Source organism: Mustela nivalis (assembly GCF_964662115.1).
Source record: "Mustela nivalis genome assembly, chromosome: 15".
In the NCBI taxonomy this organism is placed as follows: domain Eukaryota; kingdom Metazoa; phylum Chordata; class Mammalia; order Carnivora; family Mustelidae; genus Mustela; species Mustela nivalis.
Genome location: NC_139034.1, coordinates 81,379,774 through 81,398,410, shown reverse-complemented (window position 1 = coordinate 81,398,410; position 18,637 = coordinate 81,379,774). Strand labels below are relative to the sequence as shown.

Below are 18,637 nucleotides of genomic sequence, written 5' to 3'. Positions count from 1 at the left end.
AAAGGTTTATTATTAAAGGCATGATTCTGTACACAAGTAGAAATTATTTTCTATAAACTCCAAGATGTACATTATTTTAAACAGTATATGATTTCTCATTCATCAATAACATAGTCATGCATATTTTTCTTTAATTTTCAAAAGCAGCAGTCTGCGTGCACTTCTGTTGGTGAGACTCCACAGAATAGGCACCGTAGTAAATATATTTTGAGGAAGTAAATTACTTGTATGACTTAATAGAGCTTTCAATAAAAAAGTTCCATACTTTTGGCAGCCATTTGTAATGTCACATTTTACAAGGTGAATGATACATTGTGTGACTTACTGTCTTTCTTATTCCCAGAAAGACATATAAAATTGATAGGAGTTTTATTTACAAAAGGAGAAGAGATATAAGAGGTCTTTGTCATTGCTTTCATCTTCTGCAAGAAGAATTCTCTGGTGAAGCTAAGGGCTTCATAGTAGGAGTTCTAGTAGTAGGAGCTATAAGGGAAATGGAATATAAGGGAAATGGAATGAAATGGAATAACAGTTTTTTACTTTAAGTAGTAATTGCTCCCTTAAAACTCCTAGGTTTACTTGTTTCTTATTTATTGTTGTATTCTTATTGTTTTCTTGATTTGCTTACCTCTTCTCTGGAGATTGCTTCAAGGTATACTCAGTCCTGTGTTAAGTAAGTTTCTGAGCCGTATAAATAGATTGTTTCACTTGGGGATGTCTCTACATTTGTCTTCTTCAATGATAAGTGCCTAATGAAAACATTTAGAAAATACTGCTTCTGTTAAATGACTTTAACCTGTGGCGTCGCCCAGAACGCAAATGAAAATCCTTCTCCTTTAAGTGGGGATCTCTGCAAAGACAGGGTGCTAATCCAGAGTGACCCTTCCATGGCATTCTTTAATCGTTGATGACAGCTAGTGAAATGGGACTGGACGCAGAGCAAATTGCTTCATTAGTAACATAGCCTAGGATACCTGTGAAACTATAACCTGCATTTCCTAATACATGGGCCGTGAAATGTGATTATTTAACTCTCACAATTTAGACTCATTGTCTACTCGAGCTGGATTTTTTTAAAGTTTTAATAAATTACTTGTTAAAATTCAAAATTATTATCCTTATTTTTTGATGTTCAAATATAGTACATGGCAATAGTATCAACAATAAGATTCTTAACAAAATAACATAAAACTAAAAATAATTGACCATAGTGTTTAATTTTATAGTGCATACCCAAAGGGGACAGGTATTAAGCAACAAATTTGTATTCTTTCATTTTTGTGAGTGATGTATGAAATGTATTAATCCAATCCATACTGAATGGATATTTTTAGCCATCATTTAGTTGTTTCTAGCAAAATTTCACCACTGCAAAAATGAGTGACAAATTACTACCATAACTATAAAATGTGTATATATTCTTAAATCCCAGTGACTAAAAACCTGCAGTGCAAACTCCCTCTGATGCTAACCACTGTAGGAGATACTTAACTACTGGAAACAAGCTAGAAAAAAGTGCATGATAGTTGTTGTATCTCTCGGTTCTTTATCTGAGAGAACAATGGCATAGGCAGCCTTTCAATGAAGAAGGGTGACACTTTTTAAAATGAGGATTTTTCCCTGAGCAGAATTCTCTTTAAAAACTAGAAAAAAAAAAAACTAGAAAAACAACATTGCTTATTTCATAAGCTAAAAAATTATAAAGGGGGAGTCTAGCTCATACAGTTCTTAGAGCATGTGCCTCTTGATCTGGGTTGTAAGTTCAAGCCCCACACTGGGCACAGATATTACTTAAAAATAAAATCTTTTGAAAGCATATGAAATATTATACAAATGGATGATAACATAATCAAACATTTCAATTTTTTTTCTAGATAAAGAAAAGAGAAAGGAGAATAAAGTGTCAAGAAATACCTTTTCTTAAACACTGTAACAATACATCTTCTCATTAATTTTAATCATAGAACAAGAATGGGCAACACTTTCTGTAGAGGATCAGAGAGTCAACATATCAGACCTGGTGATCACACGTGAACTCAGCTATTTTAGCATAAAAACAACCATAGAAATATATTAAAAAGGGGTGTGACTGTTCTTCAATATAATTTCATGTACAAAATCAGGCAGACAATTGTATTTGGCTTGTGGACCGAAATTTACCAAACATTTATCCTAAAATAACATTAAGAGACTACTATTTTCAAATGAGACTCACCACCAAAATAAGCTCATGAACCAAATAAAATTAATTTTGGATAGATCAAAAAGATGATAAGGAATATTCTAGGATATGCTATTCTATCAATTCTGTAAGTATTATGTTGATGCCATTTAGAATTTCTTCCCTGGCTTCAAAACAATTAAAAGTTTAAAAGCACTGACACTGATATATTTAAAAAATATATTTTACCAATGTAATATCTCATGTTTGAAAATTAACAATATATACTGAATGAAGGTGCAGAGAAAGGGTAAGGAGCAACACCAAGTTACTCATGTTTAAGTTCATCGAAAAGGAAAAATTTGTGTCCCATTAGTGTATTCCAGTGGATCCAGGCAGAATGAGCTGTTTTTACAAGCTATTGTTTTTCTTAAATAGAAACAGGTATATTCCCTTTGTAAATCATTACAAATTCTGAAATTCTATCATTACAAGTTGTTATCAGTTTGGTTGCCAAGTCTTTTTTTTTTTTTTAAGATTTTATTTATTTATTTGACAGACACATCACAAGCAGATAGAGAGGCAGGCAGAGAGAGAGGAGGAAGCAGGCTCCCCACTGAGGAGAGAGTCCCATGTGGGGCTCGATCCCAAGACCCCAAGACCCTGAGATCATGACCTGAGCTGAAGGCAGAGGCTTTAACCCACTGAGCCACCCAGGTGCCCCTACCAAGTTTTTAACTAAGAAAAATAACACAAAATAAAACAACAGCAATACTAGCAACCATTTGTCACATCCAGTGTCTCATTGATCTTTATCACAACAGCAAGAGTAATATTTTTATTTTAGAAATAAAGATCACTTGAGTTTAGGAAATTAGGTAGCTGCCAAATGTGACATATCTAATCAGGAATGGCACCAAGATTTAAAATTAGGTACACTTGGTGATTGTAAACATTTCTCCTCACAAAATATTTAACAGGGTCATACTATGAATGCAGCCCTTTCCATACAGAATTTTAATCTCCAACAATCTTGGAAAAGAAGTGTTAGCATTTTTCTTGAATAACTGGGAGGCCATATGCAAATACTTTGCCCATGGTCAGAGAGCTAGCAGAGCCTGAATTGGAACTTGCTCTGACTGCCTCTAGATCCAAACTCTCCCTGCTAAGCCCAGCTGTTGGAATGTGAATAGAAGTATGAGGCTATATTTCAACCAGACTAATTTAATGGTTAGATTAGCAAAAGCCAAGGCTGGTGGAGATCAATAAAGAAGAACACAGGACAAGATTCTGAGTATGTGGGGACAGAATTGAGGAGAAGGGAAAGGTTTAAAATAGAGAACGAAATATGGAAAACCTAGAGGTTTAAATACATTTCAATGTTAACCATTGCCTCAATTTGGGTGAATGACTTAGTAGTGAACAGCCTCTGTTGAGTTATCTTCAACAGGGAAGTAATGATGTAGTTTCAAAAAGTGTTAATATGAAATTACAAGAAAACCCATATGTATATAAATTACATTAATAGCATTCAATTGATAATAAATAAGGACATATTCTAAACTCTTTAACCTCTTCATGTTTATTTTGTTGTTGTTATTATTAGTTTGGTCTTATTTTGAACATCCAAATATTTGGGTTTTTAATTTAACATTCTGGGACTGATTTCTAATTAATTGGAGAAATGAATTATTTGAAAATTATCTCTGTTACTAAAATTAGGTAATTTTCATGATATTCTCTGTATACTTGGGGAAAAATTACTAACTTTAAAAATAGAACAAACTATGGTGCTGTTCAAATCTGTTATAACTTATTTATTTATCTCAATTTAAAAATTACTAAGAAAGAATGTTAAAAATCTAACAGTGATGCCAGATTTTGCACATTTCTTCTTATAGTTCTGCAAATGTTTTTATTTCTGTATTTTGAAGCTGTTATTGATATAAATTAAGGTCAGAAATGCTTCTAGCAAATTGAATCTTTAATCATCAGGTAGCTGCCATCTTTATATCTTATGAATATTTTTGACTAAACCCCAATTTATATGATATTAGTATAGCTACAGAAACTTTATAAAATTAAGTAGAAATTATTGCATATTTCTATTGTTAAAAATTCCATGTTTCTTATTAACACTATAAATAATCTAGTTATTTTAATCTAATCTGATATATACCATCTTTAACAGAAAAATTTGGTCCATTTATATGTATTGGGATCATGGTTTTATTTACATTTATTTTTAACATCTTATTTCATAATAATTGTCATGCATGCATCAGTTTTTGTGATAATTTTTTTTTCTTTTCTTTCTTTATTTGTATTGATTAAGGTAATTTTCCCCTAAAGTTCAATGTTTCTATCTTTTTGGAAGGTACATTTCTTTTAGGTGTTTGCCATAATAGTTTAATTGAAGATGTTTAATTTCACAAAGTAAAAAGTTAATCTATATCTTAACCTCTTCCTAACCACAAAAAAGGCATTAAAATATTTTAACTCTTATTCTTTTTCTGTCTTGTTTTTATAGCACGAATCAGACATTTTATTTTGATGTATAGAGTCAGCATTTTATCCGATTTTCCTATATATTGCATTTTACTTTACTTATCATTCCTTTTTGCATCTCAGCTTTTTCCAGATGTCATTTTTCTTCTTCGTATAGTGTAATAATTAAAAATTTCTTTGCTCAGATGTGTTAATAGTAAATAATCTTTTTTATATTGTCTGAAAAATGCTTTGATTTATTCTTTTTTTAAAGATAGGTTGCGGAACATACAATTTTCAATTAACAGTTATTTTATGTGATCACTTTGAAGAAATGCTTCCATTATTTTTTGGCTTCCATGGTTACAATTGAGAAATCAGTTATTTACCTAGTTACCTTTGTGGGAAATCAGTCTTTTTCTTTTGAATTGCTATTAAGATCTCTGGGATTTTGTTTTGTTTTGTTTTTCTTTTGCTTTAACACTTCCATGTGTCTAGTTTTTGCCTTGCTTTCACTGTGTTGTGTTTTGGTGCTGAATGCCTTTTAATTATCTTGTTTAACATTTATTGTAATCTGTGAATCTAAAGCTTGGTGCCTTTTATCCATTTTGGAAAATTTCAATCAATATTCTCTTCAAAAGTTGCTTTTCTATAACCTTGTCAACTCTGATTAAAATTCATTATTTCTCCACTTGCATAACTTCTCCGTATCTTCCTTCCTTGTACTTTTATGCTATATTCTAAAATTCTTCCATTGAGTCAAATATTTATGACTAGTCATTGGGCTTTCAAAAATATATTTCATTTTTAGAATTTTATGCAGTTCTTATTATCAAATATAACTGACTTGTTTTCATTTCATTTTTCTGTAGCATATTTTGGAATTTTTTATTTATTTAAGCATTATTAAATCATGTAATAACTTGTAGCAAATATTTCCAATATCAAGTCTTTGAATGTCTGATCCTTCCATAATTTGCTTTAGCTTTCTGTTCTTTCTTTTGAGTATTCTAATGCTGATACTTTTTCTCATGTATTTTACAACTTTTGATTAGTGAGAATTCTTTAAAGTGTAGACCAAAAGGGCACACCTGCAAAAAGAATATGTGCTACCCTTTCCCAAGCAGAGAGGGTACTTTCTAACTGGAACCACTTTAGCATAAATATCTCCTGATAGTTTTAATATCTTCTAGGTAATGACTCACATGAGAGCTTTTCTCTCATCCATGCCCAGAAATTCGTAAGAAGTGCTACTTTTTGTACTCTAGTCCAAAACCATGACAAGCAAGTATCCATAATACTTTGTGTTGTAAACTTTCACCAACAGTGTCATCATTTAAGCTTGCTCCAGTGATCTCAGTTAGACTTGCCAAACTAGAATGGTCCTCTGTGCCCTGAAAGGGGTTCATTAGTAAGGGATTAGTATTTGCTCCAAACCATCCATGAGTTTTAACTCTATTTTACTTCTGTGGACTAATATTTTCTTATATTTTTTTGGTTTTTAATGATTTCCTGTGTTTTCTGACATTTCTATGTTTTATCTAGTGTATTTTGGTGTTTTTTTACTAAATGGAATTTATGGATATGAACTCACCATATTATGAGAAACTGAATGTTCTGAATCTATTTAATATTCTGATAATTCATGACATTTCAAAAACACAGACAAAAACAATGAAAATACACTAGGAACAAGAATTCAGTGAGTAATGCATACTTAATTCCCCATCTCATTACCTAGCTCAATTCTCAGTTTATACACCTATTCTTTAGTGTGGCTTTAGTGAAGATCTACATCTTCAAAATCAAAGTATGCTTCTGTCTACCTACCATGCCAGGGAAGCTTGAAAGTATCAATTCAATCTAGTAACTTGTCCTTTAGAAAAGGCTGTTTGGCCATACATAGAAGGAATTCTCAGTGGCTTCCAGATTACCTGAACTGATACTTTCCATTTTAACAAGGAGCATTCGCATTAAGTTCCAATTTAGTCTAATCATTACCTTGTCTCGCTCAGAGCTTTCCCATAGGAAGTCAGATGTAAACAGTGTTTTGTATAAATGACCTTTTTTCCCAACACCACAGAGCCTGAGAATGATGTTGAAACCTAAATTTCTTTTTTATTTATTTTTTTTTAATCTTCAAATGAGCTCAAACAACAAAAATAATGGTGATGTCAACACATAGAGTAAAAACCAATTTCAACTTTGTTTTCTTAAACATCACCAGTGCTTCCATGCAAATAGAAAAGAAACTACCTGGAGTTAATATAAACTTATAACACTTGTGTTTCTGTAATTTTCAGGTGTCTGTGCTGAATAGGTGAAGCTATAAAAGAACTCTTTCTGATTGTGAAGGGCAGTATTTGTTCTCCCGTTGTAACGGCTGCTTTTGGAATCTCTGGGTCTCATTACTTCACAGACCACATGGCACTCAAGTGGCAGAAATAGTTAATGCTCCTCCACTGTGCAGCAGTAAGTCATTATGCTCCTCTAGCAAGTGTCTTTAAAAGAGAGAGCAGATTCTCTCTTTTGGCCTGGCTAATTCTGCTGACTGGAATGTGATTCAGTGGCCAGAGTGAGCAGCCATATTAGAACATGAAATGACCTTGAGGAGGAGAATCACAGAGAAGCAGGACAGAGGGAACCTGAGTCTTTGACCTTGTGGTGAGACATATCAGACCTAACCCAGATTACCTTTGAAAATCCTGAACATAAGAGGAAGAAACTGGGTCTTATTTAAGCTACTGTCACAATTACTAATATTCACAGATAAACTAATCCTAACATAGATTTTGGCACCTGGAAAAAGGGCCTACAAATAACAGGACCTAAACCCATAGCATTTGCTTAGTGGAATTGGTAGGATGCAATAATTCATGATCTGAGTTCTTGCCACCTGAAAACTTATTGTACCTGGACAAAACAATGGCGAAAGTATTCCTGCTGTTTCTTAAAAGGCAGATCACATGTCAACTAATGTAGTGACATTAAGGAAAATACTAAGAAATACAAAGAAACCTCAGGTTATTGATTTTTGCTGGCTGCTTCTTGTCCCTTGTAGCAATGCCCTGAGGAGAGATGAACATTGTCTATGCTAGTCTTTCTGCACATCACTATGGGAGAGCATCAATGAAGTACTCTCTGTCAATAGGCAACGCTGTCAACAGATCGAGAATCTAGTACACAGGAGTCTGGTAGATTTGAAAAGGTCAAATGCTTCCCTTTCTAAAACTAGAGCATTTCTCTTCCATGACTTTTCAATGACAGCCTCCGGAGGAGACCGGTCCAGAGGTTTTTCGACTACTTCTCATTAAGTGTTCTATGCCAGTTGATGGGAGTCAACCCAAGAGCAAACTATGAAAGGGTTTGTCCTTCCATTCAAGCACCTTCCCATTCCAGTCCTCAAAATAGTCTCATCCAGAGAAGCAGCAATAGGAGATTATATATTTGTAGATGTATAGACATGCCAAGATAGAGATACAGAGGTATATAGATATAGATTATTTAGTTATTTACTTTTACTGGAAATTGTGCAATTGTAGGGGATGGACGAGGAATGAAGAAGGAAAGACCACCAACAGGCTGGAACCTCAGGAGAGTGAGTTAAAGCTGAAGTCCACAGAGGAGGCAGGAGAGCAATTGCAGTGTAGCTGCTGCTTTGCATGTAGGAGGGAAATCAGCAGAACCCCAGTGAGGAGGTGGGTCAGCATGTCAGGACAACAAGATGACTGTGCAGGTCCCAGAATGTAGAGAACTCTACCATTTTTCTTCCATTTGATTTGTGGGATAGGCGGAGGAGAGAGAAGGATGGAGAGCCCATAAGATGCAGACACTTGGTAAAATACATAGTTTGAAAGCTAAAAGCTGAGATTACCTGCTCAGAGAATTAGCCAGGAGCAAATGGCTGAGAAGTCTATTAAATTTGTGAAGAAATTATATTTTTAAAGAAGCTGCAAACCTGATATACAAATACCTCTGCTTTTTCACATCAAAAACACCCCTGGGTCTCCTAACCCACAACCTATGAAATCTGATTAGCTCCAAAAAGAGCAAGTTCCCCGGTCCATTAGACATGGCTGGCCGTGGAGTACAATGGAGGGAAAGAATATTCCAGAAGGCAGAACCAGGTGCTCACAAAGAACAAATATGGGAGATTCTCCCAGATCAAAGAAGCAGAAGCAGCCAGAAGGTTGTTAGGAATTTATTCCACAGCTAAAAATGAAGCAATATATTCCTAAAGGATTTGTTAATGGAGTGATTACTTCTCCAAGTGGGACTTTTTAGTTGTGGTTATCCTGTTCTTACCCATAAGTGTATATATTAAAAGTGGTGGTGCAAATGGCTTGTCTTTGCATTTATAGGTCAGTAAAAAAGATGAGTTTCCATTCACCATCTTAATCAAGTACTTTGCATTATCTCTGTATTCTGGAATTTAAGCAGGATTCAGTCTTTGGATAGGGAGGGTGAGAGGCCAAATGGTCTGTCAAGCAACCCAGAAAGCTTCTCATTTTCCGAGTGGTAAAATTTTACCTAGATCATGACTTCCCAGAGTAAGGTCACATTTCTTTGACTTGCTTGGTTACATAACTAAGCCTTGCCTGATGGGATGGAAGCATAAGTATTATGTGTCTGCTCTTAGAAAACTTCCTTAAAACATCACTGGCGTATGTCTTTTATCTGTATCATGGTATCTTCCTCCATTTCACTACCAGAATTGCAGTCTGATAGTGCTACCCTTTGACCATGAGTTGGAGGAATGCACCACAGTGCTTACAGAATGGTAGTAGCTGGGATTCCTAAGAGAATATTGAACAACACTGCCTTAACAGCCCTGGCATTCATGACTCAGACATTGGTACTTGTGTTGAAAATAAATATAATTTATTATAAAATAAAATATAATATAATATAATATAATTCCATTCCTTACTAATAAACTGTTATCACAGTGTCTCTAAACATGCAATATTTGTCTTTATTATGTGTACAATTTCTCCCCTTCCTCCAGTCTACCTCATTCCCAGAAGTTTTTGCTGAATTATGTGCTTTTAATCATCTTTCTTTTACCCATCCTGTGGACAGCTACTTACAGCCACTTTGTTGGGATTTCTAAAAAGAGCTTTCTATCCATTACCAATAGAGGCAAATACTGATTCAACTCTTGCATCTGGAGTACGTTCTCATGACTAATTTTTCTTGACTCTGTCTTTCTGTTAAGTTTAAGCATGGCTCAGGAGTTACACTAATTAAATTGCTCATGAAGCAAAACATGGCCCAGGTGGCTTGTGCAAGGCTCCTGGTTGCAGGACTTTTAAAACCAAACACAGCTCTACAAACTTTGTTATATTTCCAGTTGGATAGCATATTTTTGTTATATTCCAGCTCCCAGGTTTCCAAAATATATACATCTAGCTGTCTTAACTCAGTTTTCCCTCTTTGACTATTACTAAAAAATGCCTTCTGGGATCATAGAATAGAAGACACCAACTTGACCAGTAAAGATGATCCTTAGGAAAATAGAATAATTGCAGGGGGAAAAAATGGAGATTGCACATCAAATATACCAAACTCCAAATGGTTCTATACCAACATTTTCAAAATTCTGTCCTAGTAAGAGTTAATGGTAAGAGCTCAGCCAGATAGAAATAGATTATATGTGAAAAGAGGGAATTTTGTAATTTAAGAAGAAAGTATTAAATAAGATGGAACATGTTTCATCATGAACAGACACTTCTCCAAAGAAGACATACAAATGGCCAACAGACACATGAAAAAATGCTCCACATCACTTATCATCAGGAAAACACAAATCAAAACCACAACAAGATCCACCTTACACCAGTTAGAATGGCTAAAGTTAACAAGACATGAAACAACAAATGTTAGCGAGGATATGGAAAAAAGGGAACCCTCTTACACTGTTGGTGGGAAAGCAAGCTGATATAGTTACTCTGGAAAACAGCATGGCAGTTCCTCAAGAAGTTACAAATAGAGCTACCCTGCCACTTAGAAACTGCACTACTGGGTACTTACCCAAAAGACACAGAACTAGTGGACAGAAGGGGCACCTTCACCTCAATGTTCATAGCAGGAATGTCCACAATAGCCAAACTGAACGGAGCCGAGATGCTCTTCAACAGATGAATGGATAAAGAAGTTGTGGTTCGTATACACAATGGAATATTACTCAGCCATCAGAAAGGATGAATACTACCATTTATGTTGACAAAGATGGAACTGGAGAGGCTCATGCTAAGTGAAATAGGTCAAGCAGAGAAAGGCAACTACCATATGTTTCACTCACAGGTGGAATATAATACAGAGGATCATAGGGGAAGGGAGGGAAAACTTAATGGGAAGAAATCAGAGAGGGAGACAAACCATAAGAGTCTCTTGACTCTTGGAAACAAACTGAGGGTTGCAGAAGAGGAGGTGGATGGGGGGATGGAGTAACTGGGTGATGGGCATTAAGAAAGGCACATGATGTGGTGAGCACTGGGTACTAAATGCAACTGATGAATCTTTGAACACTACATCAGAAACTGTGGTATAATACATGCTGGCTAATTGAATTTAAATAAAAAAGAAGATATAACAGATTTCAAATGCACTAGAGAACTAGTTGAGTAGTATTGGTCAAGTACATCCCTGGGCCATAGAAGCACATATTGTTGAGTATAAGTTACAAGACATTTCTCAAAAATGTATTGGACTTTCCCCCTCAACAGCCCATGTTCTGTAACATATTAGTGGAAATACGCTGTGTTGCATCATCAGTAAGATTGACCTTGGCATCCATGAAGCCAATGAAGCTGCTTGGGATCCTGTCATCCTTGGTATCCTTGGTGGAGTTTTAGTCATGGCATGGTTAGTAACTTGTTTTATTTCTGTTCACTCAAGTCATGGAGTCGGGATGAATAAATAAGTCTAGTATAGCTAAATTTATTGAGGATGCTTAAATCAGAAAAGTCTGGAAGCTAGTATTAAACTTCAAATTTACCCATCCAGAAAATGCTGAGACTCAGAAGAGCTTCCAGAGTCTTCTGAGGCAGATGAGTGTGCACGGCAAGTGCAGCCCCAGGATATGTAATAAATCACGGACCATTTGACAAAGATGGCAAATGAGGCATGTGGTCCCAATAAAACCAAAGAAGTCTGAGTTCAAAAGCTGTAGGCACCAGGGACAGACAGCACAGAGAGATATTCACTGACAGAACATATCTCATGTGTGGTATTATGTGTGAGAGACTGATAAAATCTTTACAGTAAAAGACTGATAAAATAGATGGCCTCTAGGAAAACATTTTTGTAGTTGATTTTTTCTTACGTAAGACAGGTTTTCCAACATTATTATTTACATTTTAATAAAAATAAAATTCATTATGATATTTCTACAACAAAATAAAACCCCTCATATGAAAAATGACCTAATTTCACAATAAATTAGACTGTGATACCTAACTGAATCACCTTACCCCCATCATCCAAACATTTAAAAGTCGGTACTGATGTTAGGAGCACTTTCTTATTAATGGAGAAGCACGGAAATAAAAACTTACACGTGTGTATGTGTGTGTGTGTGTTTGTCAGAAGGAGGGGAGGTGAATTTGACTTTTTCTTATTAAAAATCTAATATTTACTTATTGTAATACATAATCTACAGAATTTTGGTGATTTTTAAGGTCAGCAAACCACAGTTTTTCTAAACTGTTCATTTCTCCTCAGCATAATATGAAGGATTTGAGATCTCATTTCAGCTTTTTGTAATGCAAAACAGACTTTAAAAAAAATAAGCATTTTAATAAATGTCTTCCAAAAGATATATGCAGCAACAAACATAAATTTTACAACAAAATTTAAAGAAAATCTTATTTTAACATCAGGCGTTTTGTTGATTATGGACTGGTTCACTTATCTCACTTTTTTGGGGTTTAGTCACTTACCTAGAATGCACAGTGCATATAGGGTCTCGGGGCCATTCTCTAAACACAGAAAGCCCAGAATATTACTATTAAGAGGCTTCCAACAGCTCAGTGAATACAGTGCTTGGTCTCTCTCTCTCTCTCCACCCTCCCTCACCCACCACCAAGCAGCTCATTGCAGTTTCTAATAAATAGGATTTCCCTCCCCTGATCTACTCTGTACTAGAGAGATATAAAAGCTCCAAAAGTCCCCCTCTTCTTTTCAGACAAACACCAGAAATTCATTAAATGTTCTGCATAAGTTTTGCAAATGGCTTAAATCTCTCTCATTCTCTCTCTCTCTCGTTTTTTCTTTTGGTTTAAGGGCCTCTTCCTCTTTCTGCTTAGACTCATGTCCTTGCTCCCTCCCTTGGGCAAGTGTTTGGATACCCCCATATGCTTCGTTTATATTCTCCACACTATCCAAGTAGAAAAGTCAAATTATTGTGTGTATTCATGTAAATATCGCAATACTTTGTCAATTTATATTCTTCGGTGGAGGATTGAAAAAATAGCATTCCCTCGTTTTCATTATTAAGTTACCTGAATGTTCCAACCCTCTACCTTTCTTTCTCTTGCCAGTCCAAAGTAAGCCTTTCAGGGACATTTTGCTGCTCTTTTCCCAGAAGCCTCCATAATTCACTCACGCAGGAGGCAAATGGGCATCATTGTTCACTGTTAACTGAGAGTTATCCCATGCAACGCCTAAAATTCAATATGCTGAGAGAGGCCAAAGTAATGGAAAAAGGAAAATGCTCAAAGATCTTAAATGTTCCCACAACCTGAAAGGATTTCTAATAGCTGAGATCTCATTAAAAGATAAAGTTTGCATGTAAAGGCAGACAAAAGCAAGGGAGGAACCAAAACTGTGATCCATGGGGCACCTGTGCCCTTCGTCCCTGAGAGAACTCCATGCATGGGGTCAGCAGACAAGGGCACATATCACTTGGTTTAATTTAGAACAACAAAAGACTTTGCTCCCCTTTTCCCTCTGGTCTCCTGGTCCCCATATTCTTCTACACAGGTCACTTCATCTCATTGTTCAAAGAACTATAAACATCCAGTTATGTTCTTAAAAAGAAGACCAGCGCTTGACTCTCAGTCACTGCTTCTAAAGCAATTAAATCCCCTTGTAGATAACTGCTATGAAGCCCAAGATTCGGGAACAGCAAGTTCAATAAACAACTACACACACACACACACACACACACACACACACACAATACCCCAGTACGATTGGGTTGCATTTCCATGTTCTATAGCTTACTTCTAATTTTTTCTGCCCCTTTGATAGAGAAAAAGGGATATTAATAGAATATGGATGATATGCTAACTTGATTTCTCAAAACATGACTTCACATTTCACTGTCGTCAAATTCATGGTCCACATCTCCTGCTTGGGCTGCATGCGTCTGTCTGCATGCGTCAACTCTCAGAAGATTGTGGTCCTAGTCTCAGGTATTTCAATGACTGTCTCTATGAATTGAGGAAGTCACTTAACTTCCTTAGGATTTAGTGTAATGAAGGAGTTGTGCTAAATGTTTTACTTTGTTATTTTTTGAGTGTGTATTAAGCCCCTTCTGTGTGAAAAGCTCTTTAAAGTGTACAGAGAAGAAAATGACATATTGTCCACAATACAAACTTACTTTGATATGAGACCCAGAAAGACCACCTGGTCAAGTGCAGTCTATCATGATCATCCCTGCGGTCTTATCTTCCTTGACCCTCAATTCTAGGCTACTTCGCCCTGTCACCCACTGTCTCTAGCCACACCAAATACCTGTCATCTGTACAATTTCACTAAGTCTGCAACAAAATTCAGAACCAAACATTCTAACTTTCCAATTTGTTTACTTCCTTATATCTTAAAATAATAATTATTGGGGTGCTGGGGTGGCTCAATGGGTTAAAGCCTTTGCCTTCGGCTCAGATCATGATCCCAGCATCCTGGGATCGAGCCCCACGTTGGGGTCTCTGCTCGGAGCCTGATTCCCTTCCTCTCTCTCTCTGCCTACCTCTCTGCCTACTTGTGATCTCTTCCTGTCAAATAAATAAATAAAATCTTTAAAAAATTATTTACCTATTAGGAATATATTGATCCATTGGTCCCTTTAAGCTTTCCCTATATACCTGAAATATAGTATTACTGAATGTATAAAATATTCACGAAAAGTTAAGAACACAAATCTATGAAATAGAAAACAAGTATTCAATAAGAAAGTATTAAAAAGGCAAATAATGGTTCTTTAAAAAAATAACATTTATAAAATCATAGCAGTATTATTTAAGAAAAAAATAAATTTCAATAACACAAATGAGAAAGAAAAATCACTAAAGATGCTTAAAATATTAAATATATAAGCAGAATATAATCAGGGGCCCCTGAGTGGCTGAGTTGGTTAAGTGTCTGACTCTTGGTTTCCACTCAGGTCATGATCTCAGGGTGCTGAGATTGAGCCCCTCTTCAGGTTCCGTGCTCAGTGGGGGGTCTCCTCAAGATTCTCTCTCTCCTTCTCCTTCTGCCCCTCCCAATTTGAGCTCAAGCGTGCGCGCGCGCTCTCTCTCAATCTCTCTCTCAAAAAAAAAAAAAATATATAATCAACAACCTTGTGTCCATACATTTGCTAATTTAAACAAAAGAAGAAAAGTTTTTCATAAAATTTATAAAAACTAAAGTAGTAAGAAATGAACTGTGAACAATCATATATCTGTTTAAAATGTGCATCTTTAATTAAAACCTCTGTATGAAAATATTTCAGGCCCAGACAGCTTTCCTGAGGAATTCATCTTCACTTTTAAGGAAGAAATAATTCAACTTTACATGAACTCTTCCAGAGAAGAATATAAAAATTGAAAACTTACCAATTCATTTCATGGGGAGAGCATACACTTGTTAACCAAGATTTGTCAAGATCATTACAAAAAGAGAAAATTGCTGGATAACCTTTCTCATTGGAGATGAAAACCCTAAATATAATAATTGCAAGGAAAATCGAATGCCATATTAAGAGGAAAATCCATGATGATGAAGTAATTTTATTCAGGTTAAGAGAATAAAGAGAAAAATTTTGGTAAACTCAAATTCATAAAAAATATTTGAGGAGAATAAATGCATATTTGTGATTTAAAAATTTATCAGCAAACTCAAAACAGAAAGAAATTAAATTCCCTCATGGAGTCCTATCTCCCTCCTCTTCCTGTGAGAAAAGTTCATTTATCCTTCCATGTCCAACACAAATATTATCTCCTATAAAATCATGTCTCAGACTATTTACTCCAGTTTTCTCTTTTTTTTAGCTCCTCTTTTCTACAATAAACAAATCATTTTACTCACTACTTTTTTTCTCCATACTTGCTTATATAATAAATGTAATGACATTTAACTTTCTTGTTGTATTCACACGGTATTTCAGCTAAATTATCACATCTTTGAGGTGAGGGGCTGTCAGTTAGATAGACATTTAGAAGATAGAAAAAATAAGCCATTTATTTTTTCAGTAAATAGATTATAAATTTAGACTGTCAGGCACTAACAAGTTAGATTCTAGATATACAGTAAGACATGAAGCTTGCCACCAAGAACTTCAGTCTAATAGAGAAGAAAAAAAAATATATAAAAAGAAATAAATAAAATGCTAAAGGACAAAGTCATACAGCAATGCAGTAACAGAAAAAAAGCTATATGTGAGTAGTAATATAAGTAGTAATATAAACCTATATAATGTCATATTTCAATAGTCCTTTCTAAGCTTTTCCAATGCAATCAATTTACATTTAATAACTGAATGCACTTAATTGATATCATTAAGTACTTACTATGTTCTTGAATATACCGGCGAATGAGAGATGAGCCCTGCCCTGGATAACAATAAAACACGTACATTATGGAGATAAGAACAAAGTGATCTGGGAACAAAAAGAACAAAGACACCATTTCTGTCTGAGGCATCAGGGAAAGATTTCCTACAGTGACTATCAGTTATTTGTTCAAACAATGTACACTGAGTCCCTTCAATGAGCCGATCACTGTATTAAAAGGCAAAGCGAAAGCAGTAAACAAAATAGACCTGAAAGACAGCAGTATTTAATCTGGATTTTTTAAAGTAGGTAATTTCAAGAAAATAGGGCCTGGAAGAAAATTGCAGAGATAAGTTTGAGAGCTCATGATGGTAAGAGGGCAGGTTTTGCAGCCTGAAAGCCTGTGCATTGTTCCTGTCTGAGGAGCTTGCTAGTTGGGTCACTTTGGGCAGGTTAATCTTCCAATGTCATCTTTAAAATGAGAATGTGATATTAAGAGCATAGAGCTCTTAGGTTTGTTGGAACTTTTGAATGCTTTAATACCTTCAAAGTTTGTAGCACAGCAACAGGAACATAGTAACTCCTCAGTATAACTCATGCATGAAATGTAAATATTTTTAAGCAAGAAATTAACATAGTCTGTTTTTGTTTGAGAAAGATCATGATGGTTTCAGCAGGGGAGGTAATGGACGGAACAAGTAAGGAGATCTTTAAGTAACAGAAAATTGTCAAGTCGGTGGCAATAGAGGAGCAGAGAAGAATTTATTTAAGAGGTGTGTCCAAACTGTGATAGAATGGATGTGTGATGGTTCTTGTGTGAAAGAAAAGGGTGAAGAGTTGGCAGTGGGAAGCAGACTAGAGAATGCATCCGTTTCCTGGGGCTACCCAAATAGATCACCACAAACTGGGTTGCTCAGAACAATGGAAATTTATCTCATGTTACCGGAGGCCAGAAATCCAAAATCAAATCAGAAGTTGGCAGGATTGCCTATGTGGTTCAATTGTTAAGTGTTGGATTCTTGGTTTTGGCTCAGATCATGATCTCAGTGTTGTGAGATTGAGCCCGAAGTCAGGATCCAAGCTGGACTTGGAGCCTACTTCAGATTCTCTCTTCCTCTTCCTCTGCCCCTCCTCTCACTCTGTCTCTGTCTCTGTCTCCCTCAAATAAATAAATAAATCTTAAAGAAGCTGGTAAGATTTAGTCCTGGAGACTCTGAGAAGGAATCTGTCCCATGCCTCTCTCCCAGCTTCTGGCCATTGTTGGTAATCCGTGGCATTTCTTGGCTTAGAATGCAGCCCTCTAATTACTTCCTCTGTCCTCACCTGATGCTCCCTCTGTGTTCCTCCTTCACGTGGCTTCTCATGATGGTACCAGTCACTGAATACAGGTCCCATCCTAATCCAGTATGACTCATCTTGACTAATCAGATCTTAAAGACTCCGTTTCCAAACAAGGTCACATCTGAAATTCTGATGGATCTGACTGGGGGGCAGGGTGGACATTATTCAACTCCAAACAGAAGGCGGCACCCTTAACAGGTGAATGAGAAGGTTTAAGCTGGAGACGTGGAGAATGGATTTCCCAATCAACTTGCTAAAGTTCAGGTACCTGCAGCAAGTGGCAGTGACCGTGCCCAGCAGGCAAGTAGCATCAGGACACAGAATCCAGTGAGCATATGAGTTTGGAAAGAGATTAGGAAATCACTACCATTCAGGAGAGAAAGTTATCTAAGTGAATGAGGTCTTCCAAAGAGAATAGCCAGAATGAGGAGAAGGAGAACAAGAAAATCTTAGGGTAAAACCTTCCAATCTTTTAAGTTTCTTAAAATATTAAGGTTTTCTCACACTTTTCTTTATAATGTGTGAATCACTGGTGATAATTGCATTAAATTTTTAAATCTTTCTAAACTTCTATGTTAACTGTGCCAATTTTATTAGCCAAAAATTGATACATAAAAGTTGCTTGATAAAAATGGGCACAAAGCTCTTTGATATGTAACATTCAGCTTTTCTTCTGATCCAATTAATTGCCCTCTCTTGAAATATCTGCAGCTATATTTCAGAAGCTCTATTATACTAATTTAAGCAGTTCATGGTAAGACTTTAAGTCTTAGCTTTTAGCTTGGTATTTCCTACACTGTATTATATGCTCTCTAATAAAGGTTTCTGCAAATAATATCCCTTACAGGTCCCATTTACTATTTCCTTTTAGGGACTGAACGAATGCAGT

At 35.7% G+C, this 18,637-nt stretch overlaps 1 protein-coding gene across 1 annotated transcript in view; it reads right to left on the bottom strand.

The window, feature by feature from the left end:
• Window positions 1-602: 602 nt before the first annotated feature.
• LOC309849215 (uncharacterized protein) overlaps window positions 603-18,637 on the bottom strand; it is a gene marked incomplete at its 5' end in the record, with an annotated part of 88,153 nt that continues 70,118 nt past the window's right edge. Inside the window, 3 exons of the mRNA XM_082701517.1 lie at window positions 603-749; window positions 1,915-1,985; window positions 16,426-16,515. Of these exons, the coding sequence (XP_082557643.1) occupies window positions 1,921-1,985; window positions 16,426-16,515 (155 nt within the window). The 3' untranslated portion in view covers window positions 603-749; window positions 1,915-1,920. The remainder of the gene's footprint in view (window positions 750-1,914; window positions 1,986-16,425; window positions 16,516-18,637) is intronic.